This window comes from Corvus moneduloides, chromosome 2 (genome assembly GCF_009650955.1).
Source record: "Corvus moneduloides isolate bCorMon1 chromosome 2, bCorMon1.pri, whole genome shotgun sequence".
In the NCBI taxonomy this organism is placed as follows: domain Eukaryota; kingdom Metazoa; phylum Chordata; class Aves; order Passeriformes; family Corvidae; genus Corvus; species Corvus moneduloides.
In genome coordinates, this window is record NC_045477.1 from 117,017,554 (window position 1) to 117,043,773 (window position 26,220).

At 43.2% G+C, this 26,220-nt stretch overlaps 1 protein-coding gene across 1 annotated transcript in view; it reads left to right on the forward strand.

Annotated features, from left to right (window-relative positions):
• Window positions 1–1,226: 1,226 nt before the first annotated feature.
• Window positions 1,227–26,220, forward strand: part of LOC116440326 (amine oxidase [flavin-containing] A-like) — a 34,156-nt gene continuing 9,162 nt past the window's right edge. Inside the window, exons 1-7 of the mRNA XM_032100967.1 lie at window positions 1,227–1,358; window positions 11,450–11,544; window positions 12,837–12,974; window positions 20,052–20,156; window positions 21,383–21,474; window positions 23,781–23,922; window positions 25,437–25,586. Of these exons, the coding sequence (XP_031956858.1) occupies window positions 1,313–1,358; window positions 11,450–11,544; window positions 12,837–12,974; window positions 20,052–20,156; window positions 21,383–21,474; window positions 23,781–23,922; window positions 25,437–25,586 (768 nt within the window). The 5' untranslated portion in view covers window positions 1,227–1,312. The remainder of the gene's footprint in view (window positions 1,359–11,449; window positions 11,545–12,836; window positions 12,975–20,051; window positions 20,157–21,382; window positions 21,475–23,780; window positions 23,923–25,436; window positions 25,587–26,220) is intronic.

A 26,220-nucleotide genomic window follows, 5' to 3' on the forward strand; every position in this document is an offset into this window, starting at 1 on the left:
TTATATCAAACATAAATCAGGTCTCTTTTAGTTTAAAACCTTTTCCTATTGTAACAGGCCCTGCTAGAAAGTCAGTCCTCATGTTTCTTATAGCTCCCCTTTAAATACTGGAAGGCCTCAGTAAGGTCTCTGCATAGGCTTCTCTTCTCCAGGCTGAACAACCAGAGCTCTTTCAGACATTCCTTGTCAGAGAGGTGTTCCAAATATTTTTGTAGCCCTCCTCTGGACTCAATCCAACAGGTCTACATGCCACTCATTTGGCACAATTAACACAAACCAAAGGTCTTGTATTTTCCCTATAGAAGAGAAAACCAACTCATTTCCAAGAACACCAGCTAAAAAGTACTGCAGTCTCATTGGATTCATTGGTCGTACCCAGGCATGGAATATGATTGCAGAATTGAACAACTGTCAGAACTCATACCAATATTTAACATGGAACACCATTAGGATTTCCAGGAATTGTGTGAATTGTAAAGGTCTCCTGTGCTTACTTGGAAGGGGATGGACAGACTCTCTGTTTTTTCCACTCACTTCACAAAGATGACATTTACACTTTGGCAATAAAACCTGTACGAGCTGTAAAACGCATGGCAAGAAATGTCACAACCATCACTCCAGAGCAGTAATAGTAGCCAAGTATGAACAGAATTTTGAAAACTAATTATTGTTTCAGGCATTGTCTTTGGGAACATCCATCCCTGGAAAGCTTAACCCTTTGTTCCCTGGCTCATGGATCCAGTACGACTTGATTCTAGTAGGAGGTGAGGCTTGCAGGCTGCCATAACCTCTGGCTCCACGGATCTCCTCCTCTCCCGCAGTCACTGCGAGTCCCTAGCACGGAGTTAAGCGAGCGCTGGCTGGTTCCTACGCCGCATCCCGCACCGGGCACGCTGCCGCCCGCCTGCCTCCATCCCTCTGGCGTGGTGCGGCTCGGAGCCGGTACTGACGGGCGCTCCGGGATGCGGCATTCCCGGTGCTCCCGAGCATCCCCCGCCCCGTCGGGCCGCACCGCCCGGGCGAGGCCCCGCCCCGGACAGCGCCCATTGGTGAAAGCGCCGAAAGGCCGCGCCCAGGGGCGGGGCCGGGGCGGGGCCGGGGCGGGGCCGGGGCGGGGCCGGGGCGGGGCCGGGGCGGGGCCGGGGCGGGGCCGGGGCGGGGCCGGGGCGGGGCCGGGGCGGGGCCGGGGCGGGGCCGGGGCGGGGCCGGGGCGGGGCCGGGGCGGGCGGGACGGCGCTGTCCGAGCGCGGGGCCGGGTCGGAGCCGCGGCGGTGGCCGGAGCCCGCACAGGGACAGCGTGGACAGCACAGCCATGGCAGAGAAATACGACGTGGTCGTGATCGGGGGCGGCATCTCAGGTGGGTCAGGGGGTGAACGGCGCGGCCTCCGCGCAGCCGCCGGCCTCCTCCGGGGCATCCGCCGGGAGCGCTCCCGGAGCCCGTCCTGCGACAGCGGGGCCGGGCGGTGGCGCGGGGGTGGCGATGGACAAGCGCAGTGTCGGGGCTCCGGGGGCTTCGGGTGCGCTCGGGGAAGGAAAGGGAAAATGATCCGTGTCGCTGTGTTAGGGACAATTGCTGCTCCCTGCGCTGGTTGGTACTTGGTGCTCGTCGGGAGGGGGGCTGGAGGAAAAGTGACTTGGCGGTGCCCGCAGGTGCGGGACGAGGCAGGGATACGGGGATATGGGCTGGGATTGGTGCATGCCGAGAAAGATGGTGTTTTGACGTGTTTTTTTTAGGTTGCTCATGCAGTGGTGGCAGTTGTTTTGTTTGGAAAAATGCTGCAGAATAAACATCTGGGAATATCTGTGGGTTAGGTTCTGTTGCTGTGAGAAGCGCTGTACTAGAGGCAGCCCAATTCCCCAGGTGCCATGGGCTCCTCACACTCTACTAGGCAACACTTCCCAAAATACTCTTCAGATCTACTTTGACACCAGCAATTGCATCATGGCCCCTCATCCTTATGCTTAAAAAAACCCGTTAATTAATTATTTTTGTGTTACCTAAGATGAGAATGTTGCTGCACTGGAGAAGATTAGTGTTTAGGTTGTCCATCAGGTCAGTGCTGTGTTGGCAGCTTTGGCCAGGTCTCGGTTTTCAGGCAGTCCTTACTTCACTAATGATTCAGAGAAGGTGAGTTTTGCGACTGTGTGACTTCAGTGATATTTCAGCCATTATTGGTGTGGGTAAAGTTAGGTTTTATTAGTATTGTGAAGGAGTCAGAGGCTTTCCTTTGGTTAATCTGCAGTGAATTAAGGTGTGAAACAGCAAATGGTTACCATAATTACATTATTTCATTTACTAAAAGAACAGTAATTGTTTGAATAATTAATTGTGAACATGTAATTATGCAAATAATCTGTAGTAAGTATCACCAAACAGAAAGGAAGAGTCTGGACCTAGATTTCCTTGCTTTTTAGTTTTACCAGATGCCTGGTAATTTTCCTGCTAGCAGGAGACATTTGGTCTTCATCCTTAGGGTTCCTGTACACAGTGTCCTTAGGGAATTACCAGCCGTTCTGTGTGCAGCTGATGGCGACATCCTCTTTATATGTTTTTTAGAGCCTTGAGAAGCTCTTGTTCCCTTCGGGGTGCGTTGCTCCTCCAGGTCCCCGGCCTGTTGCAGTGTTTCAGAAAATGCTTTAAGTGTTTCTATGTGGTATCTTGCCTCACTAGTACAAAAACACTAAGTTACTTTGTAACACCTACACCTTGGACCAAAACCTGGTGTGGGGATTGAAATGGAGCCAAACAGAAAATTTCATGGTGCTCACGGTCCCTGAAAATTTGTCAGCGCATGAGGAAGACGAATAAACATGTCACAGTACTCCTGGGGTACAGGAACATTTTTCATGCCAATGGAAACCCCATGTCAGTGGCATAGAAATTGGTGTTTGCCTGTTGGGAATTAGAACAAGCATCGTTTTAAGAATGCAGCCTTTGAAAAACAGACAATAAATGCCTTATTTGGTAATTAATCCATCTTTACTCTACGCTGCCGTTCATAGCTGGGGATTAAACTCTGATCAGCCTCTGGTCTGTTTTGCTTTTCTCACAGCTTCTCTTTCACTACCATTCCTTTACCAATATGCCTACACCTCACTTCTGTAAGAGGCTAGACAGTCTTAAAACTGGTCTTAAAAAAAAAAGTAATCTGTATCTAGAGTTCTGCTTCTGGTGGAATACATAGTAAATCATGTTCCCCTATGGACAGGATTTCCCCTCAACGTCTCTCTGACTCCAATCTTGACTTGCTGTTTGTATCTGTGAAATTGAGTTTGCAGTTGACTTATCTGGTGAGATTACTGTCTCCTCTCCTTCTACTGTATTTTAAATACTCACTCCCTGGTGCTTGCAAGAAAGGATAGGAGACTCTGGAATAAACTAGTTCTTTACTAGAAATACATGAAATGTGTATGAGGTATAAGCAAGGTGCTTGTTCCATTAAGTGTGAGCTTCCCAGCAGTGATGTTGTGGCTTTTAAAAATATTTGTCCAGTATTTGTGAAATGAAGCTCAAATCCTGACAGGCAGCTCTGGAGTTACCTATTCCTCAAAGCAAAGCATGGTCCTGAGAGCCAGTTTCTGACCAATGCCTAATATATTCTACTCATTCGTGCTCGTGGCCTCTGCATGCACACCTCAATGTGGTCATTCCAGGGACACAGGATCCACTCAGCCTGCAGGGAACTGCAGCCTAGGGATGGAGGGACCTTCTGCAAAGAGTGCTTCACAGGGGAGAAGCCTTTGGAAGAGGAACTCTGCTTGGGTGGCTTCTACCTCTGAGATTTTCCTGCTGTACCCCATGGAATCGCACTCAAACTGTCCAGGCTGCCTCAGCAAGTGCTTTTGGTCCTCTACAGAGAGGGAGCTGCAGAGGTTGGGGTAGATTCCTCTTTTCACCTGGGCTTGCATGTTAAAAATGTGGATTGTGGCCAGTAAAAGCCCCAGGCACACGTTTGTGTCACTCTTAATAGATAACATCCCCTGTAATACAGTTAATATTAATTACAGCATTTTATACCCAAGCATATTAAATAAGCTGATGCCTGAAGTAACACTTTCTCCATACCCACAGGGAGTTTTTATTTATATAGTTTGAATATTGCTCCCATTTTTTATTTATAGGGTTTTCTACTGAACTGAAGTGTTGTTTTGGATTGATTTTGACTTGATTGATTTTACTTGTGTGTTTGTTGAAACCCAGCAAGCTGATGGCACAAAATGTTTTAGGGAGGTCCTGGATGCTTGGTCACTCCTCAGGCACTGCTCATTAACAACTGAACAGCATTAAGTACTCAGAGGGTTTTGACAGAACCCTCAGATATTTCAGCTTGTCAGATCTGGAGAATGACTGCTGTAATTTCTCAAAACTTTCTAACTGACCTCACTGGGGCATATTTTCACATGGATAACAAAACGAGCTATGTTGACTCAAAAGTTATCTCCCTGCCAAATTTCAAGTTGCTGCTAGAACTTCCAAAATAGGAATAAAAAAAAAGGCATGAGCTTTCAAAATCAAAGAATATTTTTTCCCTAGACACTTAGAAATAAACAGTCAATTTTGACCAAAGTTTTCCAGCAGAAAAGAATCACAAAATAACGCGCCCTGAAAAACACACCCTGAAAATTCAAGCTTAAGTAGTTCCAAATTTGGAAAGGAAAAAAAAGGAATGTAAGCAAAATACCTTAGCTTCTTTCATGGGAGTATATTCACGTGCCAGCCTCACCTTGCATGGAAGCCAAGTTTATCAGAAAATGGGATGGAGAATTAATACCGTTTGTCTACATAATGCAAACCAGAGAGGCAGCAGATATGGAGAAGTATGTCCAGAAACAGGGAAGTCCAAAAAATCTTGTATACAAATATCTTGGAAAAAATTTCAGCACATTGTGTTACAAGTACAAAACACAAGGGAAAAGCAGATGTAATTGAATCTTACACTTAAGATCATAATTCGCTGACATAGTTCTTATTTCCACATAGAAAGATGTTTGTTCTTGTCTAGAAACAAGGAGATTGCGTGGTTTACAAAATCAAAGCTGAGATTTGCCAGCCATGTGTTGGAAACAGCACTGTTTTCTGTTGCACTTACAGAGGAGTCCAAGGGCCACAAATTGTAGGAAAAGCTGGGATGTAAAAATAGTAGTGATTAGTCCTTATATAGAAGTAAAACATATGATATATTATTAAGACTTCTTTTTTTCTCTCTCTGAAGAAAAGCACTCTGTGTTGGCATCTCCAGCTCCACAGAGTGTGATCGACAGCCTTACCCCTCGAGCTACCTACGCCTTGGCTTGGGGCTCTTGAGTGAAAGACTGAATAATGAGGAAATGCAGATTTTCCTTGCTTGCCGTCCTGGCAGCACAACTTCTGTTGTATACTGCCCTGTTTGTTTTGACAGCACGCCAAGCTGCTGGTGGGTGGTGGTGTCAGATAAACTGTCAAACACACAGTGTAAGATAGAATCAGTCTGACCTGTGTAAATCTGGAGTAGTTTGCAATAAATTTTTTGTTTTCCTACTGTTACTTCTGTATTTACCTAGGATTTGACCTATAGGAATGTGATATTTGCATCATAAAATGTATTCTCTGTTTATCTCTTTGCATTCGCCCTGTGCTGGGTTCCATCTACCCGGTTCCTTCCTTCTTTCTGGATCCAACCAGAAAGCTGATAGTCAGTGGTAATATTGTCATTTAGTACCAGAGATTCCTAAGGACCATTTTTGGGGATGCAGAAATAAATAGCAATGTTTCAGAGAGCTCTGGGTTCCCCATGCACTGCTAGCAAGCTGACTGTCATTTTGACAAAAATTTACAGCAGGACCAAAACTGCCCGAACCCCGTACAAAGTGTAATGGATGCTTTTTACAGGGATTGCAAGTAAGCAGAAGTACCAATTTCCATTTACCTCCTTCTTCATATTGTGTTCTGCTGTTTTGCTGCTGAAGTCTTATGAGTGTTATTTGCCTCAAAAAGCAAGAGAAATAAATAGCCAAGTAGTTGGGACAGATGCCTAAAAATATCCTAACATAATGAAACCTGGCATGGGACAGGCATTATGTCTTTCCTGGGAATGCCAGTGCTGATGTTGTTGGTGTCTGCAGTGATGACATTGATCATAATTTAGCACCAATGTTTTTTCACATCCTTTTTTAGTTAAAGGTCACCATTTAGGTAACAGGAATTTATTCTGCACAACACTGACTAAAAGAATTGTCAACAGTTATCAAATGTGTGTATTTACCTTGGATATTTCCATTACTAGGTGGTTTCAAGCTGTCATCATTTTAACTGCTCATTTTAGTATGTAATGGGAGGGAAGATGCTGCATTTCCAACCCTGTGCTTATACTTTTCCTGCCTTTGTTTTGGGGGAGGGCACTACTTTGTGGAAGGAATGTTTGCTGCAAGAAGCTGTGGACATGAAAATTCCAGTGGGTGTGTGCGGAGGAGTGGATTCATTGTCGGGATAGAATTCCCTCTTCCTGCCCACTGTATTTCTGTTAACATTGTCCATGAGAAACTGTCTTTGTGCCCCTCAGAACAAGGCTTGCGTCTATAGAAAGCATTTAGACAGTGGTGCCATTGAGACCAGTAAGTGGCTTGGTCTCATTTGGACAATGTATTCTGTAATAGAAAATATTTATTCTCTTTTGGTTAAGATCTTTGCTGAATCAAGTGGATTTTTTTCTTTTCCTAGAAGGGAAAAAAAAACCTGATGAAAAATAAATGTATTACATTTACCTGAAAATGGCAAAATGCATAAACTCAATCTCTCCCCAGTACCAGGTATTCTGCAGGAAGGGATGTGAAATAAAGTATGGCAAGATAAAACACAGTTTCTGACAAGCAGAAAGTTAGTGATGTTATGGTATTAGGCAACATTGAAGTAGAAATAAATGTAGACTTGTGATCCACACTGTGCATTCTTTCTGTTTTGTGTGAATTTAAGATGCTGTTACTGAATTAATAGCATTGTTGTTTTGGTTTTTTTAATATTTTCAGTGGCAATTTAAAATCTTGAAGTCTTTAGTCTGTGAAAGGAAACAGTTCTTTAATTCTCAGCTTTCTGTGTGTTGTTGCCCATTAGTGCCTTCTCTGGTCAATCTGATGTAACTGAGCACATTTTTAACTGTATTTTAAAACTCAAATAAATGCTATAATGTACACAAAAATTCCAATGAAAGGGTAATCCAGGTTGCAGGAGAAGAATAAAGAGGTGAGGAAGGGAGATTTTCCCTATGGTCATGGCAGAAATGTTTTGCATCTCTCATTGACAGGTTCATTTTTACTTGCCAAAGGGATTTCTAGCTGGAAAAATGAGACCTGATTCTAAGGTGGTCATTGCCAGGTTTAATTACTCAATTGTGTTTAGAAAAAAGTTAGGTTTTCCATCAGTGAAACAGTAAAAATAATCTCAGCATTAGAATGCCATTACATTGGAACTTTAATAATGATATATTGCCCATTCTGTTATTTTACTGACGTGTATTAGAATAATGAGCAAAATAAGTCTTGAAGTTATTTCCCCACTTAAGATAAGAAAAATTTAGGGATTTTGCAGGAAGATTTTTCCCCATTTCCTCAATTAAAGCCTGCTAGAACACTACAGTAATGAGTTAATCATCTTTCTCACAATGTAGCTGTCCCATGCCATGTACAGTAGGGTGAGTTAGCAAGGATTTTATGAAGGAATGTTGTGGACTTACAGAGCCTAGATTTTGAAAACTCTATACTGTTGGTATAGAATCACTAGCACATTCCCAATAAAGTAACTTTTTAAAAACTGTGTTTGTGCCATAGAACTCAAAGCTGCTCATAAGCCCTGTATCAACCCCAGAAGTGAGGAGACTTGGAATTATTCTCATAAATCTACCCTTGTAAATACTTCCCTACAAAATGGAGAACCATTTTCCACATTACAGGACTCCTCTGAGATTCAAGGTCGAGTCTCTTAAGTCCCGCTGTTGTTCACTGCCTGTGGAGTTGAACTTTTCTTTCCTATGAGGTAGAGATGGGCTTTGTTTTATTACAAAACTTAGTATTGTTCAGCATCCTTATGTCAGTCATGGAGTGTGTCTTGTAGTCTGCAGGCTGGCATCAATTCACCTTAGTTTCTTTTAATTTTTTTAATTCTTTTTTTTTTTTTTTTTACTGTATATCCAGTGTTTTGATGAACTTCAAAGTGCTTTGCTTGTGGTAGGATTATGACAATTTTCTGGCATGAAAGCAGCCGTGGTCGGATCTGTAGCAGCAGCAATTCTGAGTCCTTAATAGCACTGCAAAATCAATAGGAACAGAGCTTTCCTGCATGGTGTCTTCAGAGGAGGGGAGCTGCTTGTGAGATTTCCATAGAAACCCTTGTGGAGGATGTCTCACCTTGTTTGTTCTCATTTAACAATAAGTGAATTTCTACAGCCAGATACTGCCAATGAGGCATGGTTTTGGCAGGCTCCTTCCATCTTGCTGAGGCAAGTAGTGTATTTCTAATTCATGGAATTAGGGGGATATCTGGAAGGAGTGTGGCCAGTGATTTGGGGTGGTTTCCAGCTTTATCTCAAGGCTACACTCGGAGGAGGTGGAGGCGACGCAGCCACAGGCTCAGCTGTGACAGGAGTGCCTGCACTCCAGTCACACCAACAGACCCTGGAGTGCTTTAATTGCCTGGTTTGAGCACTGAGCCCAGTGCTCCATTTGGCCTGGAACAGTGTGCCTGTAAGGAATGGTTTGGGTTGGAAGGGACATTAAAACTCATTTCGTTCTACCCCCTGCCATGGGCAGGGACACCTCCCACTAGACCAGGTTGCTCAAAGCCCCAACCAACCTGGGCTTGAACACCCAAGGAGGGAACATCCACCACTTCTTCCCTGCTCCTTGGCACTTCCTGAAGTTCATGAGGTCCTCTGGGATGGAGATGTTGTAGAGGAAGTGAGAGGAACAGAACAGCTCCCGTCCATGCAGCCTGAGGGGAGCTGAGCAGGCAGGGATGAGGCAAAGAGCAGGAAAGGAGAAGGTCTCATTCCTTCCTCTCTCATTCTCATCCCATCATTCAAATCGTCACTCTCTGGTGTCCAGTACTGTCCACAATACTGGAACAGCAACGAAAGTCTTGAAAATTCAAGTTATGGAGAAGATGAAAGGTAAATATGCAGTCAGTCTAGAGGTTAATTGTGTATAAATGAGGCTTCATGACCTGTGGGGTGCTTCAGCCAAACCTGTGGAAGCACCTGGACCTGGTGCACTTCAGTCTCACCAGGATGGAGCTAAAGAGGTGGGTCCAGCAGGCAGCTGCACAGAGATGCTCTGTGTGGGTGTTGTTCCTAGTCCTCTGTTTTGAAAGAAAATAGTTTCCATGCTTTAAGCAAATAAATGTGTAGTAATAATCTTAAATCAACATGTTTTATATTGGTTTTACTTGTGAGTCATGCCCTCTCCCGGTTCCCAGTAAGCCATTGCTGTCCCAGTGTATTTCTTGCTCTCTCCCAGTCTGTGAAACCCCAAAGCTTTTTTCCTTTTTTGGACCAGTGACTAAGGTGACCCTTGGGTCAACAATAATGAAACTTAACCAGTAATTCTGCAGTACAAGTACAGTTTAACAGGCAAACAGGTTAGAGAACCTCGGCCACATTACAACACGTTCTTCATCTCTTAGCATCCCTTCTTTATTGGGATATATCCCATAATTAAGCTATAATCCAGTAGTAGGCTTAACTTCCAACTCAGTCCAACGAAACCATTATTCTTCCTATAACTTCCTGTAACTGTGGTGGTAATAGAGCTGTTGTATTCAGCATGAAATTATAGTCTTAGGCACCAAAGATTTGCATTTAATTTTTTTTCATGCCTAGGCTTTACTTTTTGTGGCTCCATGTTCAATTTTTTCAAGGCATGTATATCTACAGTAAACCTTCTTACAAAAGAATTATCCACTCATGCCTGAGTGTCCAGTGGTATTATACAGAATAAAGAATTCAGTCTTTTATTTTATGCGTGTAGGATATCCACTATTTTGCGACAAAACCTGCTGTATATTTTGAAATCTCATTTTTCTGCATAGAAAAAATTGCGTATTTGTAAGAAAATATTGCAGTTTGTCTTTTCAGCATCATAGATTTGTGTCTTCTATGTTTATGTTGGGGAGGAAGAGAACACCATCACTTAATGGATTAAAGAATTAGCTAGAAAAAAATTGTTTCTCGAGTTTCATGGAGGAAAAAATTATCACTGAAATAAATTAGATCAATTTATAAGACATCCACTCCACTGAAAAATGGCTTGCAATTAAAAAAATTAGAATATTAAATAGATGGAAGAACTAAGTATACTTCTGCTCCAGCAGCAATCTTAAGAATATGGTGCAAGGATGTAAAGTTATTTTTAATGACTATGAAAATTATATATATAATTTTTGCCTGTGTAAGACATTTGAACTTCCTCAGCTCAAGTGAGCAGTGAATGGTGTTGCACTTCCCCATTAAAAGGTTGTAGCACAGAAGTTTATGGTCAATTCTGTATTGTCCTTAGAGTAAAGGAGTACATTTAACTCTTCCCAGAATGATTCCTCTCCCCTGGTCTTTTCAGACATGCTTTGTTTGTAGGCTCACAAACAGTTGATTTTAATCACATTTCAGGGTAGTGTAATAAACAGGAGGGTAATGTTGTTACGGCTGCCTGCGGGGTATCTTGGAAGTTCTGATCAATAAGGCTGCCTTTCGTGTACTTAAGGAGGGGAAACAACTCCAAAGAAACAATGCTTCAGTGCCAAATTGGCCTGCAGGGCAGTGGGATAATCTGATTTCACCAACTCATGATTGCTTTTTACAATTTCAGCTCGCATCTGTCAAGAGCAAAGAGGTCTCCTGTCCTATTGAATTTTCAGTTGTCTCTGGTGGCTCCATCGCAAAGTCCCATAATTAGATGATTTTTGCTGAGACCATAATTCCTTTTATAAAGTATCTACATACAGCCTGTTTGATTGTCATGGTCAGACTCCCTTGCTGAAAATGAATCCTTACAGTGAGGCAGACTTTCCTTCTGCATGTGGATGAGGACAAGGGACAGCAGTGGAGCAGAGAGTTTGATGTGTGACATTATTGATGTCACTGTAGTGCTGCAAGTCCCCTAAGCTGGGTGCTGCCTTTCCACAGGCTGCACAAATGAAGATGTGTGTCTGTCTCTTAATAATGGAGGTTTTTCCAGTTTTAAAAGGCCAAAATGCAGCCCAAGGAGGAAACTTCAGTCTGTGAATGCTGTGAGTGGTTCTGCCATGCAACTAAGCAGCAGCCACATGATTTCTGTGGGGAGATACCATGAAAAATTCCTAACTTCTCTCAGGGATTTTTGAGAACAGTCTATTGAAATCTCTGACCTTGAAGCTTTGGTTCAGTTTTTAACCATTAATGTGGCTGATGCTGCCACTCGCTTTAACTCACTTTCTCTTTTTTTTGGTAGGTTTGTCAGCTGCCAAATTGCTGTCTGAGGCTGGGGTCAGCGTGGTGGTCCTTGAGGCCCGGGACAGAGTTGGAGGAAGGACATTCACCATCAGGGTAAGTGCTTCATGAGACGTGGACTCTCACTTGTGCTGGTCTAGGATGTGACAAATGTCACTCCTATTGTTTTGAGCCAGGCAACTACAGCTTCAACTCAGTCCCTCAGAAGCTGACAGAACAACTAATCCAAAAGTCATCAGTCAGCATGAGTTCACCAAGAGGAATTCATGCTTGGCCAACCTGACAGCCTTCTAAGGTGCAATGACTGGCTTGGTAGATGAGGGAAAAATGAATATTGTCTACCTAAACTTCAGTAATTCAACAGTGTGTTGAAAACCATCATCTGGGACCATGAGTGTCAGAGCATTTCCCCTCTCTTTCCCATCTCCCTTTGCATACTGTAACAGGCATGATAACTTAGAGCCCTGTAAGAAGCAGCCTGAGCAGGACCAGACATGATTATGGCTCAGACATATGTTTTAAAATGTCTTAAAAATATCTGAAATAACACTCCTGCTTCTAAAAATGAGCTGCATCTTGATTGCCATTAGAAAAAAAATGAAAGAAATGAAGAGTCACTTGTGGCACAGGGTAATGTAGCCCAGACATTACCTCTGCTTCCCACCCTGGAAGTGAGGGAGGTGTAAATTAAGTCAGGTGCCATTGCTGGAGAGCCAGAGATAAACTGTGGTGTTCCAGCAGAAATCATTGTGTGTGAAACATGGAGCATAAACACCATCCTTCTGTGACACTGAGAATGCCAGGCTTAAAATACTCACTATAAACAGTGTTAAAAAGAGTTACTGTCTTGGGACATCAGCCTGCTGTAATAGTGTGCATCCCTGAGGCCTTCTGCTTCCTTCCCACCTCCCAAGTGAGTGTGGTGCTGGTCTGAGGGGTGCATTGAGCACCTTGCATGGCAGGCATGGCTGGGGGTCACTGCCCAGAGAGCAGCAGGCTGGAGCCAAGGAGTGCAGTGCTGGAAAGGAGGTAATCTCCTGGTAAACTGCAGTGCAGTGCAGTGCTCAGCACCTGCAGCATTAAGTCTGAGCAGGTATCTAGGAGAGCAAACAAGCCTGGGTGCTGGAGATGGTTTCAGCTGCAGAAATGTTTTGCAATGACAAGAAAAGTAATGTGAATTTCTTGAACATCTCCAGGGGTGGTGAATCCACCACCTCCTTGGGCAGCCCATTCCAATGCTTGACAACCTTTTCCATTAACAAATTCCTCCTGAATATCATACACATACATTCCATAGACATGCAGTATGGAATAATTCTTTCTGCTTCTAGATGTTTGTTCTGAGGAGCTTCCTGCACAGCTTCTGATTCCTGCATTCTCTTTGACAGAACGATAAAGTGAATTATGTAGATGTTGGTGGATCATATGTGGGACCTACGCAAAACCGGATTCTCCGACTGGCAAAAGAGCTGGGTGTGGAGACCTATAAAGTGCATGTCGAGGGCCATATGTTCCATCATAAGGGGGTAAGTATTGCCTTTCCATGCTGAGGTACCCAAAGGTAGCACTGAAATTTGGAAATTACTGACAGTCATCAAGAGGGTTTCATTTAAAACTCATCCTTAGTAATCCAGAAAGCACCTGCTTGAAGTGTTGTTATTCTGTTTTAACTCACCGGGAGTGGGACAAATGGTTCTTACTTCCTTTCTAAGTGTTCAGAAAGTGTAACTGACAGCAGCTAAAAAATTTGGGATGCATTTGGCGCATTGTCTTTGAACATACCCTCCAAAGAAGTTTTGTCTCAAATTCAGGAAGTACTTGTTCTGAAATAAAAGCCAAATTTAAATTTAAAAAGTAATAGTATTGATGGATAGTATTGACTAATGATACTGGACAACAGTGTCACGGAACTAGCCTGAGAGTAGTGTAATATATTTGCCCTGTGTAACTAGATTCACATGAGATCTCTCCCTGTCCTGTAGTGTAGGATTTATCTTACTTCCAAATGGATGTCTGGAAGTTAATCTTTTAATCTGGGACTCTGAGGTGCCCTCTCTAGCTAATGGTGGCACACAAGCCCTTCCCAAGAGTCACCAAAAGTTTCACCTCTGAGATGTGGGGCAGCAGGAGTCCAGGTGGCCACTCTTGAGCAGGTACTGGTGTGGCTAAAGTGAAACTGTCTTCAGAGCAGATTTCCAGCCCTTGTCCCAGATCTTTAGCCCACTCATTTTTTTGCACAGGTCCTACTACTGCCAAAACCAGTGCAGGGTGAGACCAGCAGGGAGAAGGACAAAGAAAGGGCTAAGATTCATAGGTATGAGATGTGACTGTCTGTATCCATAACTCAAACTATTTTACTTTGCAAAGACCATCACTTCCATTTATTTAATTTTTTTTTCTTTTTTTTTCTATAATATTCTTTAGTTCTGGTACTTAACAGACTCTGGTAGAACCAGACTTGAAGCCTCATACTCAGTATGAGTCAGAGTTGACATACTTGATGAAGGCAAGCCAGCCTATGTGATGGATCCTTAATTGGTTTCATTTCTATTACCTTCCCACTTTTTCTCCTAAGAATTAGAGCGATGTGTTCACACTGCAGAGTTTTACCATCTGGTTCTGCAAGCACCCCTTATTGGGCAAATTGATGCCATGCTCATAAAATAGGCACATCTTAAATAATTGCACAGCCACTCCATAATACTAAAAAAGTTATTTGTCACCTCTTCATGCAAAACTGATGTTATTCTACAGCAAGAGGGATGGGCTGGTTTGTACCAGCAGAATGTTTGTCCCACTCTAATTTAAGCTCAGGCATGAATCTCTCAGCATCCTAAAAGGCACTTATCTTCTTTATGTTAAATAAAAGGCTCTAATGGGTTGCATTACTTTGAGCCCTTAATCCATTTTGACACCAAAGCTGCAGCTGTTTATTGTCCCACGTTGCATTATGCACGTCCCTGCTAATGACCATGTAATTTTGGAAGTTTTCTTTGAAGTGGAAGCATGTTTCTAAGCAAGAGGCAGCATTATGAGCTATTCAGCTGGATCACAGGCTGTGGATCAGTTCTGGGTTTGTCATCGTGGTCCTGCTGAGCTAATCAGGGTCCCAAGGGAGCTGTAGTTGTTGGAGCAGGGTGACAGCAAAGGGGCTTTAAGGTCTCCCAGATTAAAGCACTGGATGAATAATAATGATGCTTTTCTTCATGTAGGTCTCAATTCTCCCACATTCTCTTCCCACTCTTTGAATTATAGCTTTTTCTTCCTTTTTTTTCCCCTAAGGTTTTGTACTTCTCCTTTCTTTTCCCTTGAGACATTGTGCAGTCACCGTACCTTTTGATTTAGGGATGTGTTGTTGAACCCTCTCTTACATCCCACTTCTAGAGGAAGCTTATTGAACTCCATCTGTGCAGTCCTGGCTGTTGGCCGGGCTGGTCAGTGTGCAGGGCTCTTTTACCTGCCTCTCTTTTACCTGCCTGCTGCACACTGTTCCCAGGCTGGAGGGTGAGGTGCAAGTAGGGGTTTGTGCTCTCCCAGCTGTAGATGCACCCCTCGTATTCATTAAAGATGCTCCAGGAACACAAGCACTTGTGGTATTTCCTAAATGACAGAAAATGTTAGCAAAGACATTATTTGGTATTAAAGGATCATATCCACCAAAAATTAAATATTAATCTGAAAGATGGATGTTTTCAGCTTCTTGGGCTAATACACCATCAGCCATGGGCCAGCTGCTGCTTTTCAGGTTTGAAAGGTCTGACTAAAACTTCTCCCCTTGTGTCTCAGCTGTTGTTGCTGTCAGCTGGTGGCTGTCCAGGAATGTGTAGCCAGGGCCAGACAGGAAGGTCTCCTCCCAAGAGCTTTCTCCAAAGTCTGCAATGTTGTGTGCTTTTGTCAGAGGTGAGAGGAAGTGTTTTGAGCAGTGACTAAGCACAGCTTTAGATGTGTTTGTGACAGTACTACTCTGTATGTAATATCCAGCACCCTTGGATTACGAGATTTTTGGTCTTTTGTTTGCCATAACAATCGGTTCAGTTTGGCTTTTTCTGAAGATTTCCAGGATACTGCTTTGATTGAGTTAGGAGAAAGTGGGAAAATGGTTTATCCGAGCAGTGGATGCAGCCAAGGGAAAGTGAAAATCCCCAGAGGGATTTAATGAGCTTCTTTTCTCTGACAGGAATTTTTCCCATATGCATGTGGAAAAATTCCATGTACTGCAAGCTTTGATAACCAAGTTGCTTCATTGGTGCAGGTTTCCTTTGTAGTTACAGTTTATTTGAGAATCCAAATATGTAACCATTGTTTATCTTTTTTTTTTTTGTTTGTTTGTTCTCTCCCATCAGTTAGCATGGTAACATGGACTCCTTTGGTGTCAATCAGGAATTTTTTTGGCATCCTGTCCTTGTAAATCTGTAACTTGAAACTGTAGTGTTTATTATGAGCCCCAGACTTTCTTTCCAGCTAAATTTCTCTGTGGCTACTGTCCCATAGTTCAGTAAGAATGCTTTCGAACTGAGAAAGGGCAGATGTGCTGGAGTTCTCCCTTCCCTGAGCTGGCAGGCAGCTTTTTGTTTTTACAGAGGTCCATGAAGCTCTGTGCTGTTTTCACCCTTTTAATAGAAGACCCTAGAAAGTAAAGGCTTTGGGCCTTGGTGTGGTATTAGCCTTCTCACGTAACTCTACTCCTCCAATATCTGGCAGCAGCACACAGCCCCAGGATATATAATATTACTTAATAAGGAATTACGATTTTCAGAGCGAGGGAACACTTGACAAAATATGAGCATTTCTATACAATGCTTTACATTTGCCATCTAGTCTTTTCTTTCCTCCATCCTGCCTTAAGATGAAGAGCTCAGGGTGCAGCAGGTGGGTCTGTGACTAAGACTGCACATCACGATAAACTTGTTCAGACACAGGAGTCAGACAGTCCCAGGCACTGCAGTGCTCCCAGGGCTAGACCTGCTGGAGGAGGTGGTGATCAGGGAAGGACACTCACCCGAGGGATCACACCATGGGGAGCTGCTGCTCTGTGTGTGCTGTGCACAGCCCCAGGCAATAACAACCCCTGCTCTGGGGCATGGGGGATGCTCCCCCTGTGCTTCCTGATGTGTGCCCTGTCCCTGGCACAGCAGGCAGGAGACAGACTTGCCTTTCTCAAGACTGGCAAAATCATTTTCTCCTCTGGCACAATGTGAAACTTGGGGTGGTGTCACGGCTTGAGGTTAATTCCTGTAGTTTTGGCATAGCCCTGAGCAGGGAAGGGACCTTGCAGAGCTTCGTTTCTCACTGCCTTCTTTCTAACCACTGAAGGATGGTGCTTGAGGATCTTGTTTTCTTTGGATTGGTGTGGGGTAACTAGTGCAAGCAGGCAGCAGAACTCAGATCTGAGGTCTGCAGGAAACCACTCTACACACCAGGAAATGAGAAAAAGGGTTGGATAAACTCTGTGGGTCAGTCAAGCAGCCCTGTGTTAGCATGGGAACAAAGCCAGTAGGTTATTTGCCTTTCAGTTAAGAAAACAGTAGTTCTGAAAAGAATGTGTCCAGAACACTATAAACTTGTTTAAAAATGGAATATTGCAAGACCTTGCCTGTTTGCAGTGAGCTCCTCTGTGAAACATGCAGCCAGAGCTCCTCTGCCTAGCAGGGAGACAATATTAAAACCAAATTAATAACTCACCCAGCCCCAGCTCACTCGAGCTAGATTTACTCCCTGCCGTGGAGATACTTGTGCCAGAGAGAAAGCTGGAGAACTGATGTGTCTCAGGCTGTTGGGCTCACTCTCCCTGGTGGGAAATGGGAATTTCTTTCCTGGAATTTGCTGGAGTTGGGCTTTCCTCTGACCTCATGTCAGATAGGTACAGCCCCGCCACACAAGGGGTCACTGTGTCTGTGAACCATTTCAGTCTCTCTGAATTCAGTCTTAGCCTCTTCCAGGTCTGTTGGCACTGCTGTCTTTTTGCAGCTTTTCCTGCCACTGGACTCCAGTCTTACTGAAGTTCTGGGGTTTTTTGCATGCAGAAGAGAGCAATAAGTAACACAACTTTAGGCTTTTTAAATTATCAGTTGGCATTTCATAGTTCTCAGGGGATAAAATACATTTTCTCATTGATCTCTCTGGGCTATGCCATTGACCAAAGATGTTTTAAGCTAAGTAAGCTAAGGATAGGAGAGCTCTTTGCAAGTTACATCACTCTGTACAAGCACAGTCACTTATCAAAAAGACTTTTGAAAAGAGGTGTCACTGAACAGTGAAAAACTGGGAACTTTTTGCTGCCACTCCTGATTGGACACAGGCTTATCTTTTCCCTTTGCCCCCTTGCAGTATTTCCTGACAGAACTACAGTAATAACTTCTCCTCACCTGGATTTGGGTGGTCTGACAGCATTGCACCTCATCTCTGCTGCAGGGCAGAATTATTGCTGTTAAAGCATGTCAAGGAAGGAATGTGGATGGCACCTGTGTTCCTAACCAGAATGAAAAGCCTAGCAATATATGAATTTTGAGAAGCAGTGTTTGATGATCTTTTAGAAAAGCAAAATGTTGTGCAATAAGAATAAAATGATTAGGAGTATGTTACTGCTTGGTATCAGTATTTCTCAGTTTGATGCAGCATCAGTTTACGACAGTAAAAGCTGCAGTATGCAGTATATCCCTTTGCATGCATTGTTTGGCCTTCTTTTCTGTGGCTGAACACAGTGCTCTGGCCTGGCAGTGAGAATTTGTCCTCAAGGGAAAGGAAGAGCCAGTGTCATTTGGAGGATTCCCCTGCTGGTAGTTCACAGGAGCATTTATTCTGCTCTTGCCATGGCAGAAATGTTTTGCATGCACGTGTGCACCTGGAGAAAGCTGGAGCACCCACCACCCTCCTTTAGTGTAACTCTCTGGAAAAGAACAAAATGGGGATAAAAGAGAAAGAAGTATGTGGTACACAAGACTGAGATTACATACCCAGAAATCCAGAGGTAACCAACCACCTCCTGGTGACTTGAAAGCACAACATTTACTAGAAATTTAAAAAAACCCCCGAAAACCTTAAACATGTGGATCTCAAGCTGAACTAAGGCTGAGATCACAACCTGATGCTTTGCTTGGCCCAGAGGAGAAATTATTGGGTCTGGATGGAACAGGAGAGTGGCTTTGCTGCTGCCCTCACTGAAGATGGTGAGGAGGAACAGCACAGAGTGACCTGATGGATGTCAGAGCTGGGGCACCCCTGGAGCCCTGCTCTGAGGAGTGAGAACCACGCAGTGTCAGCCAAGTCTTGCTGTGGTCCCTTACCCACCACATACATTTGCCTCCCCTACTGTACCTGTCCTGGGGTGGACAAGTGTTGACCAAAGCGTAGGAATTTCAGTATTTTACTGCTTTTGCCAAGTGTGAAAGCTCACTATGATCTCTGAGTTTCATCTTGCACCTTTTATCTTTGTTATGATCTTTGCAGAGAAAAATGTTCTGCAGAATATCAAAAACCCATATGTGTTTACAAACAAATACACAAATACCAGTGGGAAAGATCAGTAAATTCTCTCTCATGAAGTGTGAGAAGGGTGTGTTTGGCTCCTGGTTTGTGTCCTCTGTCTCTGGGTCCCCATCTCCTGTATTTGAAGCACTTCAGCCTCTCTTTTGGTCTGTGGCTCCCACCTGCCAGGTGTGATGGGCTGGCACCGGGTCCATGGCACTGAAAAGCTTTAGCACCCCAGCTCCTATCTGTCATGGTCAGTGTGTTCCCTGCATCCTCACACAAACTTCTGACACATCTGGAAGGGCAAACAACAGAGAGGTCTGATGAGAAATTCACCACTGGCTTACATGGGGGAAGGTTCAAAGCAATTTAGTAAGAGAAAATTTTACCTGCTCATCCGGTCCTCTTTCAGATTAAAGTTATCACAAAGAAGCAGCTGCTGCCAGATTGTTTCTCTTATCATTATATCACAGGATTATCTGAAACAGTCAGTTTCAGATAATAACAGCTGCAGCCACTGCTGCAGCTCAGTGTCATACACGTTGTAAGTACTGACACCATTTTTGCAAGTGTACAGTATTTTTCTTCCTGCAGCCAAAAACTTCCTGTTCAGATTTTTTTTATAGGCTAGGTTTCTTCCATGGAATAATAAAGTGAGATGTACCATAAAGGTGCTTAAATAGTTTGAAATGCATGCAATTATAGACCCATGTGAACTTCAGGATGCACATTTCAGCAGACAGGCAAATAGTAGATTCATTTAAATGTAATAATGGAGGATGCTTAGGAACAAGAAATATTACCTCTTTGGCCATGGCTTCGGTCTCCTTAGCCCAGAATTTGACAACCTGCTCAGAACAAATGTACCTTTCCCCATCCTGTCAGAATAATAAATATAAAAAGTTGTTATTGTCCTTTTTAATGTCAGTCCAGCTGTTTTTATCCCTCCTGCTTAGCTACATGCATTTCATTGCTTGCATGCATATGCAGGAAAAAAAAAAAGAAAACACCTAAAACCCAGCCAGGTCTTTTGTGGCAAAAGGCCAGCCATGTGATGACTGAGAATTTTGTGTTCTTGAGTAGTGAAGATATGCTGGGTTGTATTTCAGTTGCTTTTGTTTTTATGTGCATTTCAGGGAAAGTCACGAAATTTCACAGGAATTTGCCCTTCAACATGGAATCCCTTGGTTTATCTGGATTACAATAACTTCTGGAGAACCATGGACAAGATGGGAAAAGAGGTAGGCTGTGAAAATTCTGTGTTTCCTACAATGCTCATGTCACCATGAATAAATCAGGTTTGGTTTTGTTTTGTTTTGTTTCTGGCAGGGTTTTTTATTCCTTCTTTAATACAAAAAAACCCCCTCAACAGCAAAACAAAACAGAAAGGAAGCATTCGTCAGGAAAGATTCCTATATTGCCCAGGAACTGTCAAAAGTAAAAGGTCCTCCTCACTGAAGGAGGGTGGACTAGATGACTTTTAAAGGTCCCTTCCCACCCAAACTATTTTATGATTCTGTGAGAGAAGACAAAGAGGTCTGGAGGTGTCTAAGATATCTGAAAAAAGTGAGGTTGAACTCAGTGTATATATTTTCTCATGACAGGGAAAACCATTCCATGAGCTAGGGGATTAGAAGGAGTTTTTTTCCCTTCCCTTGTGACAGCATTTTGAGTAAAGATGATTCCTTTTTTTGTAGCTACCTAAGCTGAGCTCCAGTTTGACTTCAAAGTAACGTTTTTTTTTAATTCAGAATATAAGCAGTACAGCTGCAGCCCCTGGAGCATTATACTGTCTTTCAAATGTTCATCAGTTGCCATATAATCTAGCAACAAACCAAGGGCTTTACCTTACCAGAACCTTCAAGCATAACTCACTGTACTCCTGCAAATTTTATTGGTTTCATGCAGTTTTGCAGAATCAAATTTGTGATACTACACTTTTTTTTTTTTTTCAAATAGTACGTTTTTTAAAGATTTAGGGATTTGGTAGTGTCCTCCACATGTTACTTACATGCAAAAAATTGTTATTAAGAATTTAACTGCCTAAAAATATTTCAGTGGTATCTAGACTTTTTTTTCACTCTGCAATTAGCAGAGAGACATGGGTACCTTTGGATACCCATCTTGGAACTGACTGAAAAAAGAACTTTCCCCTCAACTTTTAGAGGACACCAAGACAACTAAATTGCAATCACTTCTGGACAACTAAAAGCCAGATGAGTCCCAACACAAGGATATAGTTCATTGGTCAGACATAGACAGATTTAGTGGTCATGGTACAATTCATGCCGAGATGTGTGAATGGAAACTATTCCATTTAGTGAATTTGTTCCAAATTTATATCCATGTGCAGCAGACAAAATAACTCCTGGCCAACATATCAATTAAGTCTGTGCTAGTAACTAGCTATGACCAGGCAATGGTGAAGTATTGAATCATTTATTGAGTATTTCACCTCTGTCTCCAGATTCCTGTTGATGCACCATGGGATGCTCCACATGCTGAAGAATGGGACAAAATGACCATGAAAGAACTGATAAATAAGATTTGCTGGACCAAGTACGTAAATCTTTATCTGCTTTGAAATTCCAGCTGTGGAATTATAGTGGCTTTTTGGCAGATTCTGGGGTACAGCTGAGTACAGGTGCTGAGAGATCAGGAGGTGTTCGAGATGGGGTTTGGTTAGCTGGCAGGTGGCATCAAAGGTGCTGGGGGAGCCTGGGGTTTGCTTCAGCAGGTCCCTGCACACAGCAGTGGTGGTGTGGGCTCTTCCCACCATCCTTTCACTTCAAACCATTGCACTCCAGCCAACTCTTTGCCCTGCAGGATAGTTTCCTAGGAGACACTGGCAGTCAGGCCCTCGAGGAGGATGTAATCTGCCCTTCCAGATTCCAGGGCTGCAATTCTGCTGTTTGCCTTACTCCTCTCAGGATCTTAAACTCCACAGTCTCATGGCCACTGTAGCCAAGGCTGCCCTTCACCTTTGCATCATCCCACAGGTCCTCCTTGTTTATGAGCGGCAGATCCAACAGAGCATCAACAATAGTTGGTAGGAAGAGGGCTCAAGGTCTATAAAATGACCAATGTGCTCTCTGTGAGGGACCACACTGTACAAATAAAAAAAGGAACAATGTTCAATACATTGAGGTGATGACCACTGGAAATTCTGTTCCCTTCCTTTCTCTTTTCAGTCATTTCTCCTTATAAGGCAAAGAGAAGTGTGATTGTATGAGCACTCATGTCCCCGCTTGCTGTGCCAGCCCCTGTGCTGTTCTCTAACACTCTCCTCCCTCCTATTCAGTGTCTTTTATTTGTGTGGCTGTGCTCTGTTTGCCCTTTCATTCTGAGTGCAGTTTAGTGCTGTGCCTGCAGCTTTCTGACCAAAACTTTTCATTTGAAATTCGTTTTTATGGCTTAGGTCTTGCTCCAGCTCCATGGGATCTGCTGTACAGCCATTTGGACTTGCTCAAGCTCTCTGTGGCATTGGAGTTTCCTTTGCAATTAGCTTTATGAGCCTTTTGCCTGCAAACTCAGTTACTTTGGACTACTGTTGCAAGTGCACTGATTCTTCCTCTTCTACTTTTACTGCTTCTCTTAGTCATGGAGCTGGTGGAGTATAAGCAGGACTGGGTTTATAGTGATCCCTCCTTTAACAGACTTCTCTGCAAGGCAGCTTCTACTGCCAATGGTGTTGTCAGTAAAACATCCAGTTTTAATGGATGTTCTCAGCTGAAACGCATACAAAAACTCAGTAAAAACCCATTTTAGATCTTCAAGCCAAGCCACATTTTTCTACACACAGTTAAAAACCAGTGCTTAAACAGACAAGCTCTTCCACAGGGTTTTCTGTATGAGTGAGGCCAAGATTACAAAAGAAGGTTGGTTTGTCCTGTGTCACAGATCAGCATCTACTGATCCTGGAGACTTTTTTCACATTTCTCAGGCCTGAACCTGCTGCAGCTGTTTAGTGTCTTGGTGCTCTCAGGATTGTCACGGAGTTCTTGTGTGCAGGCTGTTTTCGTATCCTGGCTAATGAAATAGGGGTGAATGGACTTCATACTTAGGGAAATGAGGTTATAAAAGTTTATGTTACATATTTTAGCCCAGATAACTTGCAAAGTTCCTTCCTTTAGCAGAGGATTATAAAATCATGTTGTTTCATGGAGCTTCGTCCAAGTCAAAGTCCTTTTACCTTCTTTGAAAATGATCTCAATTTCCTTAGCAATTTGTAGCCACAAATTAAAGAAATGTGAATATCCAGATCTTCAGTTCCTGCTGCTGTTTCTCTGTTCATGTTCAGAGGACTTACTGTGGTAGACAGGTGACCCTTTCCTTATTTTTATGACAATGATTGCCAATTTGGTTTCTCTGGGTTATTTACCAAGTCTGATTCTCAATTTCACAAAAGATCAGTGCAGCAGTGTTATGTGAGAGGTGGGGAATGTTTTGGCTGCATGGCTACTTCAGTCCCTCAGGACCCATCAGACCTTGGAACTGATGTGCTCGATGAGCTCCCCATAGAGGAGAAATGCAGAAAAGTTTCACTAACAGATTACCAAAAATGTTCTTCTGCTGAGAAAAATATTTATTCTGATGAAAGGAGTAGCAGCTGAGAAACTCTTTAACTGAGGTGAAATCAGTGGGATTTCAAACTAAATGGGTAAATGCTTTGGGAGGGAGGGAGGTGCTGGTAGAAACCATTTGAACATTCGCACTACAGACTGAAAAATTAAACAGATATAAATCACCTTGACTTTTCTGACTTTGGGAAAGCAGCCCTTGTTTAGTAAGACAAATAAAATCCTGAAAGCAGTCAGGAAGTCATATTTTCTCACTGTCTCTTTCTGCTCCTGTGTCTCATGCAGAGCTGTTAGAGACTTCGCCACGGTCTTTGTGAACGTCAATGTCACATCTGAGCCTCACGAAGTTTCTGCTCTCTGGTTCCTGTGGTATGTGAGGCAGTGTGGGGGCACATCCAGGATTTTCTCTATCACCAATGGGGGCCAGGTACAAAATGTCTCATTTTCTTCCTTCTCTCTTGAAATTATAAGGAGCAAGTGGAGTGTTGTACCCATCAAAACCCTGCAATTAATGAAAAGATAAGAGCATGTGGCACCAGAGAGAGACATGTTCTCCCGCGGTGATACAGCCCTCTCAACTAACCCTATTTAATGAAGGATTTTATTGGCTAAGCTGTGGGATAAATTGGGACTATTTAAACATTTGGGGGGGTTTCTGCATTCACTTCAGCACAGTACTGTTGTTGCAGTTCTGTTGCTTTTTTGCCAATTTATTTTCTGTGGGTTACTTGGCACATTTGAATGTTTGCAAGAGTTCAGAACAAGTGCACTTCAGAGTGAAATATGGGTGTTTTTTTGGTGTTGAAGCCTCTAATGACAAGAGTTGGAAGTAAATAGCAAAAGGTCCTTCCTTCTTGAGTCAGCTCACATGGCAACAGTTTCCATCAACATCTGTCCACTGGGGTAAGAATAGACAACTGTATGTCAGGAAGGATGTGTGCTGATGCTGTCCTGAGGTAGGAGACAGACCTGACTAAGAGCCTTCCTCCTCAGGAGCCCCTCAGTCATGTTTACTGTCCCACATCAACAACTGCTAGATGTTGCAGCAAGAATTAAAAATAAAATTAAACCCAAGATACTCAGAGCTAAACAAAACATGTGGAGAAGGGAAAGCTAGCCTGGGAAGAGCACTTGCTTTTCTTGGTAGCTGGATGGGAAAAGCTGTCTTTGTTCCTATCATGCTTCCCTCTTCATTCACCCCAATCAATATAAGTTGAGCAAAAGCACTAAGGGTTTCTGGCTTTGTGGCCCTGACAAGTCTTATAAAACCTCCTTGGGCAGCCATTTCAGTCTTTCAGCATGAAACTTTGTGGATCCTTTCCTCCTTGCCAGTACCAGCATCTTACACGTGAAAGTGAGCTGCTTGATACCATGCTGGTGGCTGGTAGATAAAAGAGGTTTTAGTGCTTCCCCTGCCCCTCTGCATGGACATTACAGGGAAATGTGTGTCACAGATTGTGCTTTTTTCCAGACAGCACTGTCTTTGTGTCTTCCCAGGGACGAGAAAACTCATTACCTTGGGACCAGACCCAGTTAAAGATCTGTCTTGCTTCTGGGCTGGTGCAGTTTTTCACTCTGCAGTTGGTTTCTTTGTCACACTTGAGGGTTTTGGTGGGTAAAATACTCAAAACCTGTTTGGAATGAAGTGATATGTTTATTTTTGCTAGAATGCCTGCATTATATGTGCATGTTCTCTAGGCTTAAAGAGTCTTTAAGCCAGGTCATTAGGGAAGGCGCTGTAAAAGTGGTTTAGTCAGTAATCCCCACTGAGGCTCAGGTTTATGCCCTCACTCTTCTGAAAGTCTGGGTGTCTTTATGCACCCTTAGGACTTGAAGATTTGGCCTGGAATTTCATGATGGTGAGCAGAAGTCATATTCAATATCATTGTGATTAATGCTGTTGACTTTTTGTTTGTGTTTCTTTTCTCTTTGTTGTTTTAGGAGAGGAAGTTTAAAGGGGGTTCTGGTCAGATATCGGAGAAAATAATGGAACGCCTCAAAGGCAGAGTTAAACTGGAGAGACCTGTGATCAGTATCGATCAGACAGGTGATAATGTCCTTGTGGAGACTCTAAACCATGAGATATATGAGGTAACTCGATCAGAATAAGAGTAGAATATGCATTTAGTGGGGGAATACATCTGCTGTAGCTCTTAGCCAGATGTAATCAGGAAGTACCCATTTGTGTGTGTCTATTTCTTGGACTATGCTGACACTCCATGAAGCCTGCTTTACAGATTTATTTATGACTGGCTCTCTTCTTGGTGTTCTGCTACTTGGTTTCTGTCATTACTCTGACTTCTCTGCCATAATTTTTATGTCTTTATAAATTTTTACATTTTAGTTCTGCATTGAGACCATTTCAAAGGAGGGAAAAGTAACCTTCCTGTTCGTGTCTAAGTTTGTGGTTTGCAGCACAAAAAACAAAAAAAAGACATTTCAAACACCCTTAGTAAGATTTTGCCTCTGTGCTGTGAAATGCTCTATCAGCACATGATTACCCACAGTGGTACCCATGGGACAGCAGCAGCCCCACCAGCCTGAAAGCACCTGAGAGCAGCTGTGTTGTGATATAGTGTCATCCTATAGAGTCCTGCACTGCTCCAGTCAGACCCAGACCCTGTGAGAGGGATGGAACACGTTCAGGAAAGCTGAAATCACCATTAGTATTCCTTGTCCTGAGGTAACGTCCTGTGAATATGCACAAATGGGATTTTTTTAGCAT